Source organism: Telopea speciosissima, chromosome 10 (assembly GCF_018873765.1).
Source record: "Telopea speciosissima isolate NSW1024214 ecotype Mountain lineage chromosome 10, Tspe_v1, whole genome shotgun sequence".
In the NCBI taxonomy this organism is placed as follows: domain Eukaryota; kingdom Viridiplantae; phylum Streptophyta; class Magnoliopsida; order Proteales; family Proteaceae; genus Telopea; species Telopea speciosissima.
In genome coordinates this window covers 21,504,033-21,523,317 of record NC_057925.1, presented here as the reverse complement: position 1 = coordinate 21,523,317, position 19,285 = coordinate 21,504,033, and the positions used below count along the sequence as shown (strand labels likewise).

Here is a 19,285-nt window from a genome sequence, read left to right as displayed (position 1 = left end):
TTCGGTAATTGGATGGGTACTGGTGCTAGAGTTGATTAAAGCTGCTTCTGTTTCCTTGTATAAGTCTGCAAATTAGATTCATTAATCCTCCATTGAAAGTCACTAATGGTTTTCTGGACTGGAGTCTGCTCCCCTTGAGTAGGAATGTCAATAACATCATCTGGGATGGTCTCCTCCTGTACAGGAACCTCTCCCCCTGAAGCAAAGGGAGGACTAGGAGTAGAAGGAATAGGGACAGACTCATTGTAAACAGACTGTAGGGGAGGTTCTATGGTTAGCACATCCTCACTAACACTCTCCCCCTGAAGAGATGGGGACAAATAATAAGACACAGTGATGCAGATTCATCATCGAAATGGGCTTATTTCTTTAGAAATAAGTCTAGGGTTGGGTTATATGTATGTTGGGCCATTGATTCCATGGGTTTTCTATGTAATAGGCCACTTTTATGGGCCTAAAATATGGGTAATTAGGTTGCATACAATTCCTTAGTTTTGAATTTTATGTAATTAGTGGTCATGTGATGTAAGTTGGGCTGGATTAGGATTCTATATGTCCAGCCAGGTTTTGAGCCTATTTCTTTTAGTATTTTAGTTTCCTAGTCAGTTTAAGTTACCTAATAGGTTAAGGATTGGGTTAGGCCTTTCATTTTTAGAGTAGAAGTCTATTTTCGAGTCTTTCATATAAGGTTGTAAGGGGGCAAAGCCTTGAACACGAATTTGATTAATGAAAAGCTTTTGTTTGCTGCCATTGCTGCTGCCCTGCTTTATTGAGTGTTGCTCCTTGTGAGTGTGCATCCTTGTGGTTCTATCAAGGTGGAAAGGGATTGGTGGAATTTGGTTGACTCCTTACACCGTGACGGCTGGGAGGATCTTCTTCAATTCGAAGGTGGTTCTATCCTTCACATCTGTTCAAGCTGTTACCAGTGGAATCTCCAGTAAGTTTGACACCCAATTTCTTCTTCTAACCCTCTAATCCTTTCCCCCAATCGATCCTCTTTATGTGTGGTTTGAATCCCATAAACCCTAACTCCCTTAAACCGTAGATCTTGCTGCCCAGCCATATTTAACCATTAGAATTACTTTAAATTCAAACCACAGCTTCTCCTTAACACCCCCTACACTCGACCCAAGCTGCTGCCCCTATTTGTCTTCCAAAACCCTAAATTTGACTTAATTACTAAAACCCAAAACCTGAAACCATAACCCTAATTTCTGGAATTTTGAATTCTGCTCTAAACCTAACAAAACCTAGCTTTCTAAACTCCCCAAAACCTGCCTAGTTTAATCGTATAAACTATATTCCCATTATCCTACCCTAACCCTAGGAATTGACCTAAATCCTAGTGCTGTCCATTCGAACCAGCAGTCCCTTTTGTTATTTGATCCTGTTGTTTGGCTCCTAGTAGGTCTCCTACCTATTTAGGACTACATTAAGTGGTATCAGAGCCATGGATCAGCATGGTAATCAAGTAGTAAATCCATCAGCAGATCCTATGGCTGCTATGTTGGAATTGTTCCAGAAATTTGCTGTTGAACAAAGGGCTGCAATTGAAGCCATCCTGGATAGGTTGCAACAATTGGGAGAACAAAGAGTCACCCTTGCCAGAGGTCATAGGGATAGACTCAGAGGTTACAGAGAAGACACAGACAGGTATAGAGAATACATATTTTCATTGTCAAAGGAGAAGTTGAAAATAAATCTGAAGTGACAGTGAATTGTGATGAAAAGAAAGAGACCACTCCTATAGCTTCAAAGATGGAAAATCAACATATAGAAGATCCTACTAAAGTGGTCTATGTCGAAGAAACCAATGTAGATAAGGCTGATACAGTGGAAGATGAAGAGATGGAGCTGGTGTCTAAGAAGGCTATTAACACTGAACACTCTATGGATAGGGCATTCACGGGTGATTCAGAGATCGAACACATAAAGTTTGTTATGCCAACATGGTTCTTTGAAGAGAAAGCTTCACGCCTTGAAGATTTCATCCCTCATGTTCCTGCATCACCAGACTTTTGTTTGGGAATGGTTGAAGCTACTACTCATATGTTGTTTCCCCCTCGTCACTGCAAAATTCGAGGACGAATTTTTTCAAGTTGGGGAGAGTTGATGCAGATTCGTTACCGAAATAGGCTTATTTCTTTAGAAATAAATCTAGGGTTGGGTTATTTGTATGTTGGGCCTTTGATCCCATAGGTTTTCTATGTAATAGGCCACTTTTATGGGCCTAAAATATGCGTAATTAGGTTGCATACGGGATTAGCTGTTTTAATTCCTTAGTTTTGATTTTTATGTAATTAGTGGTCATGTGATCACTTAAGTGATCATGTGACTTGTTTAAGTGGTCATGTGACAACTTAAGTGGTCATTTGATGTAAGTTAGGCTGGTTTAGGATTCTATAAGTCCAGTCAGGTTTTGAGTCTATTTCTTTTAGTATTTTAGTTCCCTAGTCAGTTTAAGTTACCTAATAGGTTAAGGATTGGGTTAGGCCTTTCCTTTTTAGAGTAGAAGTCTATTTTCGAGTCTTTTATACAAGGTTGTCAAGGGGCAAAGCCTTGAACACGAATTTGATTAATGAAAAGCTTTTGTTTGCTGCCATTGCTGCTGCCCTGCTCTGTTGAGTGTTGCTCCTTGTTAGTGTGCATCTTTGTGGTTCTATCAAGGTGGAAAGGGACTGGTGGAATCCGGTTGACTCCTTACGCCGTGACGGCTAGGAGGATCTTCTTCAATTCGAAGGTGGTTCTATCCTTCACATCTGTTCAAGCTGCTGCCAATGGAATCTCCAGTAAGTTTGACACCCAATTTCTTCTTCTAACCCTCTAATCCTTTCCCCCAATCGATCCCCTTTATGTATGGTTTGAATCCCATAAACCCTAACTCCATTAAACCCTAGATCTTGTTGCCCGGCCATATTTAACCATTAGAATTACTTCAAATTCAAACCACAACCTCTCCTTAACACCCCCTACACTCGACCCAAGCTGCTGCCCCTATTTGTCTTTCAAAACCCTAAATTTAACCTAATTTCTAAAACCTAAAACCTGAAACCCTAACCCTAATTTCTGAAATTTTGAATTCTCATTTATACCTAACCAAATCTAGCTTTCTAAACTCCCTAAAACCTGCCTAGTTTAATCGTATAAACTATATTCCCATTATCCTACCCTACCCCTAGGAATTGACCTAAATCCTAGTGCTGTCCATTCGAACCAGCAGCCCCTTTTGTTATTTGATCCTGTTGTTTGGCTCCTAGTAGGTCTCCTACCTATCTAGGACTACATTACACAGTCTCATGAAAAACCACATCCATACTGACTAATGTATGTCTGGCAGGAGGATAATAGCACTTGTACCCCTTCTGGGTGGCAGAGTACCCTAAAAAAATGCATCGGAGACTACGGGGTTCAAGTTTACCAGGGGACCTAGTATCCCTGGCATAGCAAACGTAGCCAAATACCCTAGGGGGAACAATAAAAGAGGAAGAGCCAAGCAAGAGCTCGACAGGGGCCTTGGAGTTAAGAACCCGATTGGGCAGCCGATTAATCAAATAGGCCGCAGTGAGGACAACATCTCCCTAATAAAAAGAAGGAACATGTCGAGCAAACATAAGTGCTCTGGCCACCTCCAACAGATGGCGGTTTTTCCTTTCAGCTACACCATTCTGGGCTGGAGTATCAACACAGCTGGTCTGATGTAAAATCCCATGGGCAGCAAGGTATCTTTGGATCTGACCTTCTATATACTCTGTCCCATTGTCACTTCTCAAGACTTTGAGAGTGGCATTAAATTGGGTCTGGACCATCGTGTGAAAGTGCTAAATCAGTTTTTGTGTGCATCAGGTAGACCTATGTGAATCGGGAATAGCAATCTATAAAAGTGACATACCACCTATAACTAGAGAGAGAAGTTTTTCGACTAGGACACCACACATCAGTATGAACCAATTGAAATAAGGAAGAAGACCTTTTATTAGAAATAGGATAGTTTGAACGTGTCTGTTTGGCCAAAACACTAGGCTCACAAAAAAATCTTCCTTATTAAAATTGTTTATTAATGCTGGAAATAAACGTGACAAAGTTCCTAAGGGGGGGTATCCTAGTCGAGAATGCCATCGGTGTATTTCAGAGGAGAATGATGCAGGCTGACATAGCTGAGAAAGTAAAGCCTATGTAACAAGAGGGTCACCATCAAGCAGGTACAATCCACCATGCACTTTACCCGATCCAATCGTCTTCCCCGAGTCCAGATCCTGAAAGACACAATGAGATGGAAAAAATGTCACTATACAATTCAGATGTTTTGTAATACTACTAATAAATAGAAGGTTAGTAGTGAAATTGGGAATATGCAACATAGAAGACAAGGTAAGAGAAGGGGAACAACTACTGGATCCTTTCCTAGAAATGGATGAGAGGAACCCATCAGCTATTTTAACCTTATCCCTTCCAGAAGTAGGGGAATAGATATGAAAAAGGCTAGAAGAACCTGTCATGTGATTAGTGGCACCGGAGTCGATGATTTATGGAGTGGAGACAACCGATGCACAATGACCAGCAAAGGAAATACCTGAACGAGCAAAATGAAAACTTGATGGTGTGGAATAACTGGCAGTAGATGTAGTAGAGGCAACGGGAGTCTATAACATACGCCAGAGAGCCTAAAATTCTTCCTGAGAGAAAATCGGTTCAGTAGTAGGGGCTGTAGTTACACTTTCAGTGTAATTAGCCTTGCCTTGAGGTTTACCACGACCACGTTTGGTCTCAAAATCAGCGGGCTTCCCATGTAATTTCCAGCACTGAGCCTTAGTGTGATAGGGTTTGTTGCAAACACACTTGATTGGCTCTCTTGCAGGAGCAGCAGCAGTAGAAGCACTACTCTCAGAAGCAGTAGAGGAGTTGGAACCAACAGCCTGTAGGGCTGATCTCTCAACAGTAGGAGTCGACATCATAGCAGCCCGACGTGTCTCTTCAGTGTGAACATAAGAAAAAGCCTGCTCCAATGTTGGGAAAGGAATCCTACCAAGAACTTGCACCCGAATTGGATCATATTCAGCCTTACGACCAGCCAAAAAATCATAAACCCGAAACTGGTTCACAAACTTGGAATAGGAAGTAATGTCGTCAGGTGTAGAGGGCTGAAATCGAGCATAGTGATCCAATTGTTGCTATAAGCTCTTGAGGACAGCATAGTACTTGGTGACTGACAACTCCTTCTGAGTAGTGGTATGGAGTGTCTTCTGGAAGTCATAAACTTATGCATCATTCCCCAATTGTCCATAAGTTCCCTGAGCAGCAGCCCATATCTGTGCGGTTGTGTCAAGGAGAAGGTATTGGCTGGAGAGTTCTTGAGGCATGGAGGTCAGAACAAAGGACATGATCATAGCATCATTGGCATTCAATCGAGCTTGAGAGGGGCCCTCTTCAGTGGGCTGTTTAGAGGTGTCATTAAGATGGCCACTGAGTCCTCTTCCAGCCACAGTCAAAGAGAGAGATCTGGCCCACATGAGATAATTGGTGCCATCAAGTTTAATGGAGGCAGCATAAGGGAGGAATTCAGTCCTGGACTGACCATCTCCTCCAGAAGTAGCCGTGGTCATATCAGAGTCTGGCATGATGATGGTGAAACTTTGCCAAAAAAAATCCAGAAGTAGGAGCTGAATATTAGGTCTAGAAACCCCCTTGGCAGCAGCAACAAGCTTGAAAAAAATATCAGTAGCAAACCGCCCCAATCCCCAAAATCGATAAAGTTCAGGGTTTTGAAAAAAACCCTGAAAGTGGAGATCGATTGGGATTAGGGGTCTTCAAAAAATCTGAAATGGGCTGATATTAATGTTGAGTGCTCTTTTAGGTTGAAGGAACACTCCCTTAAAAAATCAGCAAGTTCTGAACCTTGTAACCCTAAAATCGACTAAAGTTAGGGTTTTGAAAAAAACCCTGAAAGTGAGATTGATTTAGGGAATTGTCTTCAATTGTTGGTGTAGACCTTTGATAGTTGCTGTCCAAGGTTGCTAATATAGATCTCCAATAGGTAGAAACAATCCTTAGGGTAATAGAGGCTCAATCTTCAAGAAGAGGAGAAATCCAAAAAATCGCAGAGAAGGAATTCTGCAGCTATCGATCTCAAGTTGTGTTTAGAGCATTGATGAATGAGGTGTGATGAAGGGCAGCATCTAGATCAGAAGATCACCTCATTAGAACTGCCCTAAAAGGGATGGAGAGAAGCAAGGGGAAACGATAGAAGAGAAGAGAGGAGAAGAGAAGAACAATGGAGGGGGAGGTTTTGAAAACCTAGATCAAAGAATTTGGCTCTGATGCCATGTTAACAAAACAGAATATGAGAGAATGCTTGGATGATTAATGATCACCCCCAAGCTTGATAATATCCGCAAGTGCCTTCAGCTCTGGAAAGGCAGACTATTATCCTATGCGGGTAGGCTTGAATGTATCAGATCGGTCCTCCAATCTTCATACATTTATTGGTGTGGCATCTTTGCCATCCCTAAAGCCACCATCAAAGCCATTGAGAACATTTTCTGTGCTTTCCTTTGGAAAGGGAAAGAAACCTTAAAATTCCTGCATCCTATCAGCTGGAAATCCATTTGTCTTCCCAAGGCAGAAGGAGGCTTAGGTATTCGCCACATTCATGACTCCAACAAAGCAGGAATCCTCAAGCTCATTTGGAAAATCTCTTCCAAGCATGATTCCATCTGGGTCAACTGGGCCTACTCCCACCTTCTCAAGAATGATTCCATTTGGACTGCTCCTTTACGCCCTGACGCGTCTTGGGTTTGGCGTAAGATCCTCCTTCTTCGGACTCTTGCCCTTACAGCCACCACCACCGCCATTGCTAATGGCTTCTCTACTTCCCTTTGGCTTGACCCCTGGCATCCCTTAGGCATTCTTTACAATGTCTTTGGCCCTAGAGCTGTCTACTCTTTTGATATCCCCAAATCTGCCCTCCTGTCTCTCATCATCTACCTTGGTTCCTGGTCCCCTCCTTCTCCCCTTCCCCCTGTCCTTTCCCAGATCTGGCCTACCCTCCCCCCCATTCACCCTACCTCTCCTACCCTTGTGGATAAGGTAATTTGGCTTCTCTCCCCCTCTGGCAATTTCACCACTAGATCAGCCTGGAACTTTGTCCGCAACCCTTCCGCCCCCGTTCCTTGGCACAACCTAGTCTGGTTCAAAGGCTCCATCCCCTGCCATAGCCTTACAGCCTGGAGATCGCTTCACCTTTTCCTTCCTACCCAACCTTTTTTACTGCACCGCCACATCCCTGTCCACCCCTCTTGCACCTTTTGCTGGAATGGTTTTGAGGACACTGCCCATCTCTTCTTTGCTTGCCCCTTTTCTTCTACAATCTGGAAAAAAGGCCTCTCTGCCATCTGGTACCGAAGCAGGAGACACCTTCCTTTTGACCAAGAATGCATCTGGCTGACCAAAGCTTTTAAAGGCAGCACCATCTGTGACAGTATTGGGAAACTTGTTTTTGGCTCTGTTGTCCATCATATTTGGATGGAGAGGAATCTTAGGAGATGGACTTCCAAATCTAGATCTTTCGACTTGATTTGGAAAGACATCTCCTTCGAAGTTTCCTCTAAGATCAGCACCATTCCTCAACGGTCCCTCATGGATACCCCAAGGAACAGGCACATTGTTGTTACCTGGGGTCTGGATAGCAGTATGTTGCAGTCCCCTTTCAGTTTAAGGAGGACTTGACCCTAGTCTGTCTTTTCTCCCCCCCTCCTCTCATTGTACATTCTCCCCCCCCCCCCCTTTTTTTTTTTTTTTCTCTTTCCGGCCCCCTTCTGGGGTTTGGTAATATATACTTATTCACCAAAAAAATGATCACCCCCAAGCCTGTATTTATATTATTGAAAATAGAAGACAGAATTACATGTGAGCAATGTGGGACTAAACCCACATAATAGAAATAAAAAATAAAACAGTAAAAAAGGTCCAGAATACCCCCCACGGTAGTCTGGCCCATATAATCAACAGTTATGGGTCTTTAATTACCTATACAAGGCCTTGTAACGAACATATTGTAAATGCAGTGGTTTGATTTTTGGTAATTATTAAGGGAATGGTTGTCTTAAAAGTGGTCTGATGGTCCAACCATAGCTTTGTTGATAATTAAAAGGCCTCTTCTCTCTTTCTGTTCCTTTTTTAATTTGCTAAAGTTATGTTTATATTTTTAGTTGGGACCATTATCCACAGGTTTTGCAAATCTCCCTGCATCAGAACATCGACATCCAAATACAGTTCCACAACATCAGCTGATATTATCACCCAGAATCTTCTATATGGGATATATACATGCTGGAAGGGGATTTATGACCTTCCAAAGATAATTCACCAGTCTTCATCAAAATTAACTTCTAAATTTTTATTGTAGGGGATAAAAGTTGTGTGGAGAGAGAAAATTTCATACTTCCCTGACCATATCACTTGATCCCCATTAAGAAGCTTCCAATAAATCATTACTGAGAGAACACTAATGTGAGTACGCACCCCATCTCAAAAGTAACTCCTTGACTAAGAGATTAATATTAACATTAGCTCCCCTTAACAGACTCAATGACATCTGAGCTACTCTAAATGGAATGTCCTTTATTACAGGGAAAAAAAATGGAATGTCCTTTGGTGGAATGAAGATAGAAAAGATCTCTTTACTGTTAAAATGTATTACAAGTCTCATAATCATTTTCAATATGCAGAATCGAGGGGCTGTTGTTTCTCCACAGATAAAAGCATATGGCTGGAGATATGGATTGGGTAGAGACCCTACAATACAAAGCTTGCAATTTGGTTGGTGATATGGAATAGGGGTGGGGAGTCTACCAATTACCTTTTCCTCCATACCAAGGTTCTAAATCTCGGTTTCGACCATGGTTTTGATCAGCCAGAAACTGAGATTTGGTCGAATCTGGTCGAAACCAGGTATTTTTTCCCAGCCAACTCGAGTTGGTGGTTTCGAGGCCCACATATGCTTTTTTCTCTCTGGATTTTTTATACAGCCTATTTTTGACATTCTTAACACAATGCATGAACTATTTTCACAAAAAAAAAAAGGTACTTGTGGTTATTGACCCAAGTTTACTAATGTACACTATAGTGTACATTAGCCATATGAAGTTCACATATACTTAAAGCACTTGAAATTAAATAATTCATCTTAACCAAATAAAACATAAATTATACAACACTCACTCAATTCCAAGAGGAGTTTCTTGGTGGGTCTAATGTATGAGCTGCATACCAATGAAGATGTCAGAGCCATTCCTCTGAATGCAACACATATGTATCCCTTCACATGTTTTGGGCCCAATTGTTCTGATAGTCCATAATTGCTCATCTATAAGCCACATCATCAACTTGTCTGAGATATCCCAATCTAGCGAAGGGTTCATCGAGACTGTAAGGAGGTGGAGCCGGCACACATGGCTGGGTTGGATACCTGAAGATACTGTCGACAAAAGATGACCCAACACCTCAGCCATCCCCATATCCATATGTAGCAGAAGATGCATTATGGCTACTCCCATATCCAAATGAAGTGGTGCTCTCGAAAGATGGTCCACCAGCATATCCACTATATGGTCCATACCCAGCATATAATGCTGATCCGACGCTCTAAAAGCCACTATCATGATTTTGTGCTGGCCTAGGGGTCTCTACCATGAAGAATGGTGCTCACCAATGCCCAGATACTCTAATCTCCCCCAAACTCATGGCTTCCATAGTGCCAGAAAAGTTCGATATATCCATCCCAGTCCCAAATGCCTCATCAGTAGGTCCAAGTCTATGCTTGCGAGGATGTCGACTGTAACCTCTCAAGGTAGGTACACCATGATCCTCATCTTGTGTTGCATGAGTAAACTGAGTCTCCCCTGTGAATCACTATGGATCTGGCTCTGGATCTCCTATTGACTCCTGAATCATCTAGTCCTTCTCATCACATAAGGATGCTAATCTGGCATTATCATCATAATACCCACCAGTATCACCACCATCACCACCACCATCATCATCAGCATCATCATCATCACCATCATGGCCTTAAGTCTGGGTAGGTGGTTGAATGGCATCCGAGGAATGTGACCACTCATCATCATCAGCTCCACTACTACCAGGGTAAGGCTCGATTGGACATGGGGTCTGCAAATGAACTCTGCCCTCTGCTGTCATATACTCATCAACATTAGCACCCATTTGTGATGCAAGCACGCTGTTGGGCTGACCCCTAGCCTCATCTAATAAAGGCTCACCTCGATCCCTAACCCACTCATAAAGGAGACCCTCTTCATCTTCATCCACTTGGAATATTTATGCCAACTCGATTGGGCTTGTATTGTGTTCCATACCAAGTCGTATGTGATCCTCTCTCAATCTCACATTATAGTACACATAGACCAAGTCCTCAAGTCTCTTAGCACCCAATCAGAAAATAGTTTTTAGTTGTATTCAGCTCGTGGATCGGCCAATGGTGTCTAACATATATTAAATTGGTGTCTATCCATCATATATAAGACAAAATTTTTAAAAAAATATGTTGTAGGAAAATAGTTTTTGTAAAACAGAAAATTAAAAAAATAATTCACCTACCCAAAAAAAATCCAGCTTTGTAGAGTTGTAGATCGGACTATTGTAGCTAACATATAAATTTGATAGAATTATACCATGTATTGTACAAAAAATTGATTTTTGGGAAGAGAACATTACTACCTTTGAGATTGAAGGTTCAAACACTCTTCTAGGATGCTTGATACAGCTTGTAGATGCAGGATTCGTCGAAGTTGTGCGAAGAAATGCGAAGTTTTGGGCTAAAAACAGCCTCCCCTAGTCGAAACCACCGAAACATCTTGCTCTCTGTCAAAACCTTGCGAAATATGAAAGTTTCAATCGGAACTTAGTAATATATGGACCCGATTCAATCAAGTTTCGACTGAAACTACAGAAACAGGTCAAAACCTGGTATTATTTGAACTCCCAGGCCATCTCGTCTCAGACTCCTGTGAAACCGAGATTTGGTTCCATGCTCCATACACACCCACTAATCAACTGACCAAATCATACAAATATGAAATGCACCCCACTGTCACTTTATGACCAAGCCATTATAGAGCAGTTGGGTCCATTAGATTCTGCACTAATAGAGAATATAAACTGGATAAAATAGGAGGGCTTCAAATTCAATGGCCATAAGATAAAAAGTTAATAACTAAAGATATAGAAGGTATAATTATTCATGAAATGGATTCAGTCCCGTATGAGGAACCATGACTATAGGCAAGACTAGATCCACATAAAAAAAATAATGGGAGGGGTTCTCTGAGCAAGCGGCATAGAGAAGCCCACCTATGAGGTGCAGTAAAATGGTATCGTACATTGGAGGGCAGTGAGGACTTTTCACACGAGGAAGAAAGAGAAAGATACAGAAATGCTGGTGTACCCTACACCAGTGGCTCAGAGAACCTTTTCCCAAAAATTATATTAATTTACTATTGATCCAGATACTGTTTTTCAGTTTGTTAACCATCATTACAAATAGGATGTGGTGCTTAATAGTCAATTTTAGCATTTGATACAATGAATTAGTCCAGCATGATATCTCAGCATGTTCACACCACCTATTGCTCTTGCTTTAAAAAAATCATAAAAATAGAATGATAAATGCAGCATGTGAATGATAAATTGAGAATTATGGGCCTAAGTGCCTAACACAAGCAAATCTTTCCCACAACCACATAGTAGGGATGGAAAAATTTTACCATTCTCATGCCAGTCAACACAACACCGTGAACAGTGGACCATTTCAAATGAATTAGAGGGAAATGGTAGCTGCTTTGTGGCTAATCCAGAAATCATTGCACCAATTCCACGCTCTAATGCAAACTGAATCTGATTCTCATGGACATCTTTTGGAGCAAAGGACATCGTTTGTATGTCCATTGGAAGTAGATAAGCTGAGAAACTGGCAACCCCACAACCAACATCAAGAACTTGAAATACCCCAGCTGAACGGAGATCACCAGTCTCATTAGTTGTCATATTTCCTAATCTGCATTCACAACAGCATCCAGAAAAAAAAAATTTAAGAACTAAACAAAAACACTTGGAGGTACGCTTAAAAGCCAAGAGTAGTCAACTGTCTCATATAAGGGAAACTAATAGGCAACATATCATATCTTAGAAACTAATAGTTGCAACATATCATATCTTAGATGTAGAAGCCAATGATGCATTTTACATGTTAAAAAAGCAGCAAGGTATCCAGCTGTTAGAAATAATATATAATCCAACTAAGTGTTGGTGATATGAAAGAGGACTGACATGATTCAAATTGGAGGAGCTGAAGAGCAAGAGAAAGGCCTAAAATGACTTTGGGAGAAGTAGTGAGAAAAGGCATGCATGGATTAGGGTTGACAACAGTACACTTTGAGTAGCGTTGAATGGCAAAACAAGATCCATTTGGCAGACTCCATTTAGTTGGAAAAAGGCTTAACCACACAATTGTTCATTAAAAAAATTCCTACAGTATCAAACACCAGATACCCTTCCCCCTAATTTCCTCCATCATAAACTCTGTCTAGTCTACCTACCATTAAGAACACCACTTCATTCCCTTCCACTTTGATCGTAGTGATGCAGACCAATTAGATTTCCTGCGGGTAATGGGCCCACAAAGGAATAATCTGGAAAATATATTAAGAGGATTCCAATCTGGTGGCTAAATATGGATCAAATCTGATCACAGATCTAATTGTCAAAATTTATTTTCTTTCTTTGTAAGAAAGAAAATAACATTAACGATTGAAATTGATGATCTTAGCGGAGGAGAGGAGGGTGTCAATAGATCTAAGGGAGAGAGAAGTTCTAGGATAAGATCTGGTCTGAATAAGAAATACCAGATCTGCAGAGAGAACTATTAGGAGATAAAATAGGAAACAGAAGGAGAGAGAGAGAGAGACGATTACTGACCTGAAATTTAAGCCAGCTCAATAGGACGGAGAAAGACAACACACAAGCAACAAAACAATTACCAAAATATTCAAAACATATCCATTAACTCAAATCCATTATAAGGGTGGTTGTTAAATATTTATAGAAAAAGAAATCAAAATACTTACTCGATTAGGACTTATACTAGCCTAATATTTCTAACATTAGGACTCTTAGAGATCAACACATACTAACTTTACTAACAAGAAAAGGACTCTTAATATAGAAACCAACTTAGACTAACATTCATAAAACTCTAGATATGGGGGCCACAACTAACCAATAAATAGTAATTTTCGTGCCCCCGTTTACACTTAAGTTTTGGCCTTTACATTTCATCCCTGTACACCTAAGGTTTGGCCTAAAATTACTAAAACTATATCTCAAACCCATCTATTACCAAAGCTAGGCTTCTTTTTCAACCGGATCTGCATTACCTTATCTCTTAGATGTAACTTGTACAAATTCAAGTTTTAACTTCAATACATCTAATCTCTACCTGCATTCTGTCATGACCCAACCCCGTTAGGGTTATGATCCTAAGACTTTGATCTTCCCAACACACTCTAAAAAACTCGGACAATAATTTTTCAAAATAAAAACTCCAATATTAAAGAATTCTCAAAAACAAAGTAACCTCAAAAGTCAACAATTGACCCCTTAACAAATTAAAGGTAACTACCAAACTGTGGTGACAATTAAAAAACCAAACTGATTAAATTATTACATCTGTTCCAATCCTAGGACTTAAACTACTGAAATATAATAAAATAAAGTCATCTAATAATATCACTGTCTGCTAAACAGAAATTCCATCTGAGCTATGTTAACCTCCTTTACTAATCTGTAAGGAAAATGACAAAATGAGGTGCAAAGCTCAATAAGATAGAACAGAATATATCCATATTGCATACGGCAAGTACATCAACACCCTGTAAATCATGCAAAAACATATTTCATCCATCAAGTCCAGAAAATTATAGGTATCACTGACTGCCACAGCACATACACATGAGTGAGGCATCCTTAGAAAACACACAACCAACCAACCTTTACAGTGGGCTGGGCAGCACATACTTCCATGCCAGATAGAGCATCCTGTGGCTAAGCGGAGCATCTTGTGGGCTAGGCGAGGCTACATACTTTCATCACAAATGGAGCATCCTGTGGCTAATCGGGGCATCTCACGGGGTAGGCGAGGCTACATACTTCCATCACAGATGGATCATCCCATGGCTAGCAGGTATCTCGCACTACCACTCCAGGTAGCGCATCCCGTTGGTCAATCGAGGCATCTTGCGTCTAGGCGAGGCACATAACACACCTTGTGGGCGAGGCGGGTGATCACATCATTCCTTACTGACACCCTGTACACGGGGCTGAAATCCAACACATAACCCCCTGTTGGATAGGGTTGCAGTCAAGTTCAATACCATGTAATAACAGTTCACATTCCAACATATCATTCCATTCACATAATACACATGCTCAAATATTCCATGAATGAAATCTCATCAATTAATACAATCATGATACAAACATACCACCACATGTGAAATTACACAAGCCTACATAGATATAGTCATGCTAAGTTCCACTTACCTCGGCGATGCCTAAACGTTGATTCCATCGACGATCCTATCGCACAAGTATTACCTTTATACACATGTAATGATCCTCAGATACTCTGTTCAATATGGTAATTTAGTGAGTTACACTTATACCCCCAATTTCCATATTATGTTACATTGTCAGTTTTCCCTCTTGACAAGGTTTATTGGTAAACAGTCCGGAAAAAACCAAAGTTTCTCCTACTTAGAAATTTCCTGAGATTCCCAAATTTAAAAGTCATTAACTAACCCTTAAGTCATGAACTCCTCCAAAAACCAGATCCAAATTCCCAATTTTCATTATTATTTCATATGACTCAATCTGGTGTATAGATTCTGTCAAAATCTGCACACAATAGAAAAACGATGTAAGAACTACCACTTCCTAAATTCAAACAAATCCCCCCTTTTCCAGGATTAAGCTATACTAAAAAATGACCTTACACACCAAATTTCAAGTCCAGACTCCAAGTCTAAGTCAGGTTTCTAACTTCCTCAACTTCAAGGTCAGATTCTGTCCCGACAGCAGATCAGACCCGAGTTTGTATTAAGTAGGCATACTAAACGAAGTTGGATGGATCCTCAATTTGGTACAGTCATCTATCTCAAAGTCCTCCACGTGCATACCAAATTTGGGGTCTAAATTCATTCGCCATAATGAGATATACTTGTTCTCCGATCGTTGGACAGATTCTATCCTCGACAGTCACACAGTTCATTCATCCATGAACTTGTATCTGAATTTCCAGAAATCTAACCGAATCACAGCAATATATTCTAATGATAATAATCTTAAACTCCCAATATCGGATCTGCACTTAGCACAAGAACTTGATAAACCAACTAGGCCCCCAAATCAGATTCAAAAAAAATAGCAAATCTGAGTTGCATAAATCAAACCTGAAATTTGCACTTGCAATTAAAACACAGCCTTGAAGATTTCCCCTTGTAGCATCCAAAAGGCAGAAGGCAGATCAGCTGCCTCTATCACAGAAAAACATATAGGACTTTGTGACTGAGATCACTCATCACAGTTGCTGCAAGCAAGAACACCTCGCCACCAAAATCGTTTGCTCTTTGGGTCAGGATGGAAGAAGCCAAACTGTGCATGGAGGTCTTGAAACACTCTGGAGCAGCAGTTTTTAGAACTAGCAGCCGCAAAGTCCAAGGAATGGTTTAGCGGAAAAGTTTTCAGAAGTCTTCTACCTTCTTCCCTTTTCCTCCATTCTCAGTCTCGGTTTGCCTTCTCTTCCTTTCTGTCTTCCAGATTTTCTTCTTCCCTTTCCTCCAAACGTGGAGAGCTCTTGCTGCTCTTTCTCTCTCTCTCTCTCTCTCTCTCTCTTTTTAACATTGAGGAGCCTTTAAAACATGAGAGGAATTCTTCTTCTTTGTTGAACTGTAGACTGGTTCTCCTACCGGTGCGGTTCTCTTGTTGAAGTATGTAATGTAATTAGATTCATTATAATGTCTAGTTTCATTGTGCACATTTTAAATGTGCTAGACAAGGATTGAGTCAATCATTCCATATTTGTAATATTCTGAAGTTAAAAATAAAGGTGGGGCCTTTGTCTCCTTGACAAGCCAATCTATTCTCCCAAATCTTCTTCTTAACTTGGTATCAGAGCCCAATCTTCCCTTTGGGTATTTTTTCTTTTTCGTCGAAGAAGTTCTTCACCCGCACCGCCACTGCTGAGGCTTCGGCCTCCAATGGTAAGCATGGTTGATTGAACATGCTCCCTTGCATGTCCTACCATGCTAACCACCTCTGACACCTCACCTAACCGCTGACCGATGATTGCTGCTGCCACCGCTGCTGCACCACTAACCATTTAAGGGCTTCTAGCCCTTATGGTACCACTGCCAGGCCTCCCTAGTCCTTGCACTACCACCGCCAGGCCTTCCTGGCCTCTCGCGCCACCCTGTCGAGCTCCATTGCCCCTGCTAGGCCTTCTGCCTCCCACCTAGGTCATCCGGCTCCACCAAGTCCCTTGTTAGGATCCTGCCGGCCCCTCTGCATCTCTTGTCGGCCCCTGCAAGCCCCTTTGCATCTCTGTCGGCCTTGTCATAGGCCCCCGCACCCTTCCATTTGTCTTGTTGTGCTCGCTGCCGCCTTGCTGGTTTTCTTTCTCTGCCCGTGCCTTGCTGGTATGCCATATTCTTCCTGTGTGAAGGTATTTCTCATTCACTTCTTGTGTTTTTTCCTTCAGCAAAATAATGGAGAGTACTAGTTCATCATTGGGTGGATCTAGAGGTAGTGATCAGCCTCGTCTTGGTACCTCCCATCATCACCCTACTCTTCAGCCAGGACCCACAAATTTGAATGGGACTAATTTTCTTGCCTGGTCATGCACTTGTCTCCTTACTATTCGAGGCAACCATTTTTCGGGTTATATCATTGGTCACACCACTATGCCTACTGGTCATATGATCAGTGGCACCTGAGTCAATGACCCAGGGAGTGGTGCCAGAGGAGGTAGAGACCTGTAGAGCAGCGGAAGTAGTGGTAGTAGCAGAGGAGGAACCATCCATGTGGGCTATAATCCGGCGAAATGCAACTATGTCCTCCTTGGAGAGAGAGGATGAATCAGACTCATGAACTCCAACATGGGCCCTCAGCTCATTCTTCTTCTGTCCTTTTTGACCCCAGATGAAATAGAGGGTGGCTTCTCGTGAAGATCCCAGCAAAAATCCTTATTGTGCCCAGGCTTGCCATAATAGTCACAGGAGAATCTCCCCTTGCCAGCTCCCTTAGTGGGGGGAGTACGGTCCTGAGGAATGGAAGAAACAAGAGCAGAGCGCTCAACAATGGGAGTGGTCTCCATAGCACCTCTACGGGTCTCCTCACTCTATAGATAACCACACACCTCCTCCAGTGAGGGAAGACTCGGTCGACCAAGGATCTACACCCTTAAAGTTTCAAAGTCAGGATTAAGACCTCTAAGAAGGAACAAGACCCTCTCCTTCTCAAACAACTGATGCACTTTGGGCTTATCAATAGGACAAAACTGGAGATCTCTATAGTATTCAGAGATACTTTTATCACCCTGTCGCAAGTTAACAATATGTTGGAGGAGTTGATAAACCTTTGTAGAGTCTCACACTCTATCAAAAATATGAGCAACACTATCCCAAATGTCTTTGGCAGTCTCCTTGCTCATAAACCTTCTTCCAATCTCTGGTTTCATCGAAAAAATAAGGCAAGTCATCACAAGGGAGTTTTCAGTTTCCCATTTGGGGTACCCTAGATCAGTAGAGGGGGGAGTCTTAAAGCTCCCAAATATGTACCCCAACTTCCCTCGACTCCGAAGAATCAGCTTCATAGACCGTGACCAATCCAAGTAATTGTTGTTGTCAAGCTTGACAATGGGAAGTTGGATATTTGGGTTCTCATATGAAATAGGTGGAGGCAAGACTGTTTCAACATTTTTGTCACCCATCAAAGGTACGGCTGTTTCAACAGTTTCATCACTCATCATGACCTTAAATCAAACACATGGAAGGTCCAAACAACAGCCTATCTAGCAAAAGAACTTCGTCTCAAAAACAGCTGGCAAATATAGGGAAAAACAATGAAAAAAAAAAACTTGAGAAGGCTTGTAAAACCTCACACGATCATCAAACAGCAGTGGAGTAAAAAGGAGAAACTTTCCTTACCAAAAACCGAGACTGAGTAACCCAAAAAATTCCCCAAACAAAGCTCTATTGAAGAGCTATTTCCAATCAAGCACACAGGCTGGCGGAAAAACTGGCAGAACAGTCTTGGACGAAATGCACTTCTGCCCCTTAGATGCTTCCAAGAGACTTGAGATGACACAATTGGAAGAAAGAGGACTTCCAAACGAAACTAGAGCACTAGGTTGCTCTCCATTTGGATTCCAAACAAGGGAGAAACTGATTTGTGAAGATATCCTAGGTTTTTCTTCAAACTCCAACAACAACCAAGGGAAGAAACCAACTCTTAGCCTTCCAAACAACCTTCTATCACCTTCAAACTCTAGGAACAATATGCTCTGATACCATGTTAGGTTTTTTTTTATTTTTTATTTTTATTTTTTAACCCGAATATTACCTGGGACCTTTTTTTAACCCGAATATTACCTGGGACCCGGGCCAGCCCCTAAAGCTTTATTAAAATCAATCAATAAATCAAAGAATATAAGGGGGGGATATACCACCTTACCCCAAGCCCAGGAGTACATCCACTCTCTCCATAGTCCATACTCAAAACTGCCACTTCCGATCCCACAGAAATGTCAAAAACACAGAAAAACTACTTCATAAGAACAGGCAGGCCAGCCTTGTCCTCTCGAAGCATACCAAGGAAGTTACCCTTAGGCAGCCCGCCCTGATGGAACGTAATCGAAGACCCAGAATCACAAGCAAGGTTAGCCAACCAATCTGCCGCTCTGTTGCTTTCACGATAAGCAAAGGACACCGAAGCCCTAGTAGAAGAGACTAAGGTCAAAACCTCCCGGAACCAGTACCAACCCTTCCAAAGATTGCACCTCTGATGGTTAACCATGCAAACGGTGGCAGCAGAGTCCGAGTTAACCACCACATCAAGGCAACCTAGAACTTGGCACAGCTGCAAACTGTCCCTCAAGGCTCTTAGTTCAGCAATCGAGTTTGTGCAAACACCATAAAAGTTAGCGAATGCTGCCAGAACT

At 41.6% G+C, this 19,285-nt stretch overlaps 2 protein-coding genes across 3 annotated transcripts in view; both read right to left on the bottom strand.

The window, feature by feature from the left end:
- Positions 1 to 19,285, bottom strand: part of LOC122644111 (probable methyltransferase PMT7) — a 61,768-nt gene that overhangs the window by 10,156 nt on the left and 32,327 nt on the right. The window contains exon 2 of one of the 2 annotated variants that reach the window (XM_043837711.1): positions 11,778 to 12,067. The exons of the other annotated variant lie outside the window; for it this stretch is intronic. The gene's annotated coding sequence lies outside the window, so the exon portion shown is untranslated. The remainder of the gene's footprint in view (positions 1 to 11,777; positions 12,068 to 19,285) is intronic. 2 annotated transcript variants of the gene reach the window in all.
- On the bottom strand, positions 36 to 18,094 carry LOC122643424 (probable methyltransferase PMT21). The gene is made up of 4 exons (XM_043837046.1): positions 17,904 to 18,094; positions 11,818 to 12,067; positions 4,833 to 5,138; positions 36 to 302 (listed from the first exon to the last, which is right to left on the bottom strand). The coding sequence occupies exons 1-4, from the start codon at positions 18,092 to 18,094 to the stop codon at positions 36 to 38; spliced, it is 1,014 nt and encodes a 337-aa protein (XP_043692981.1).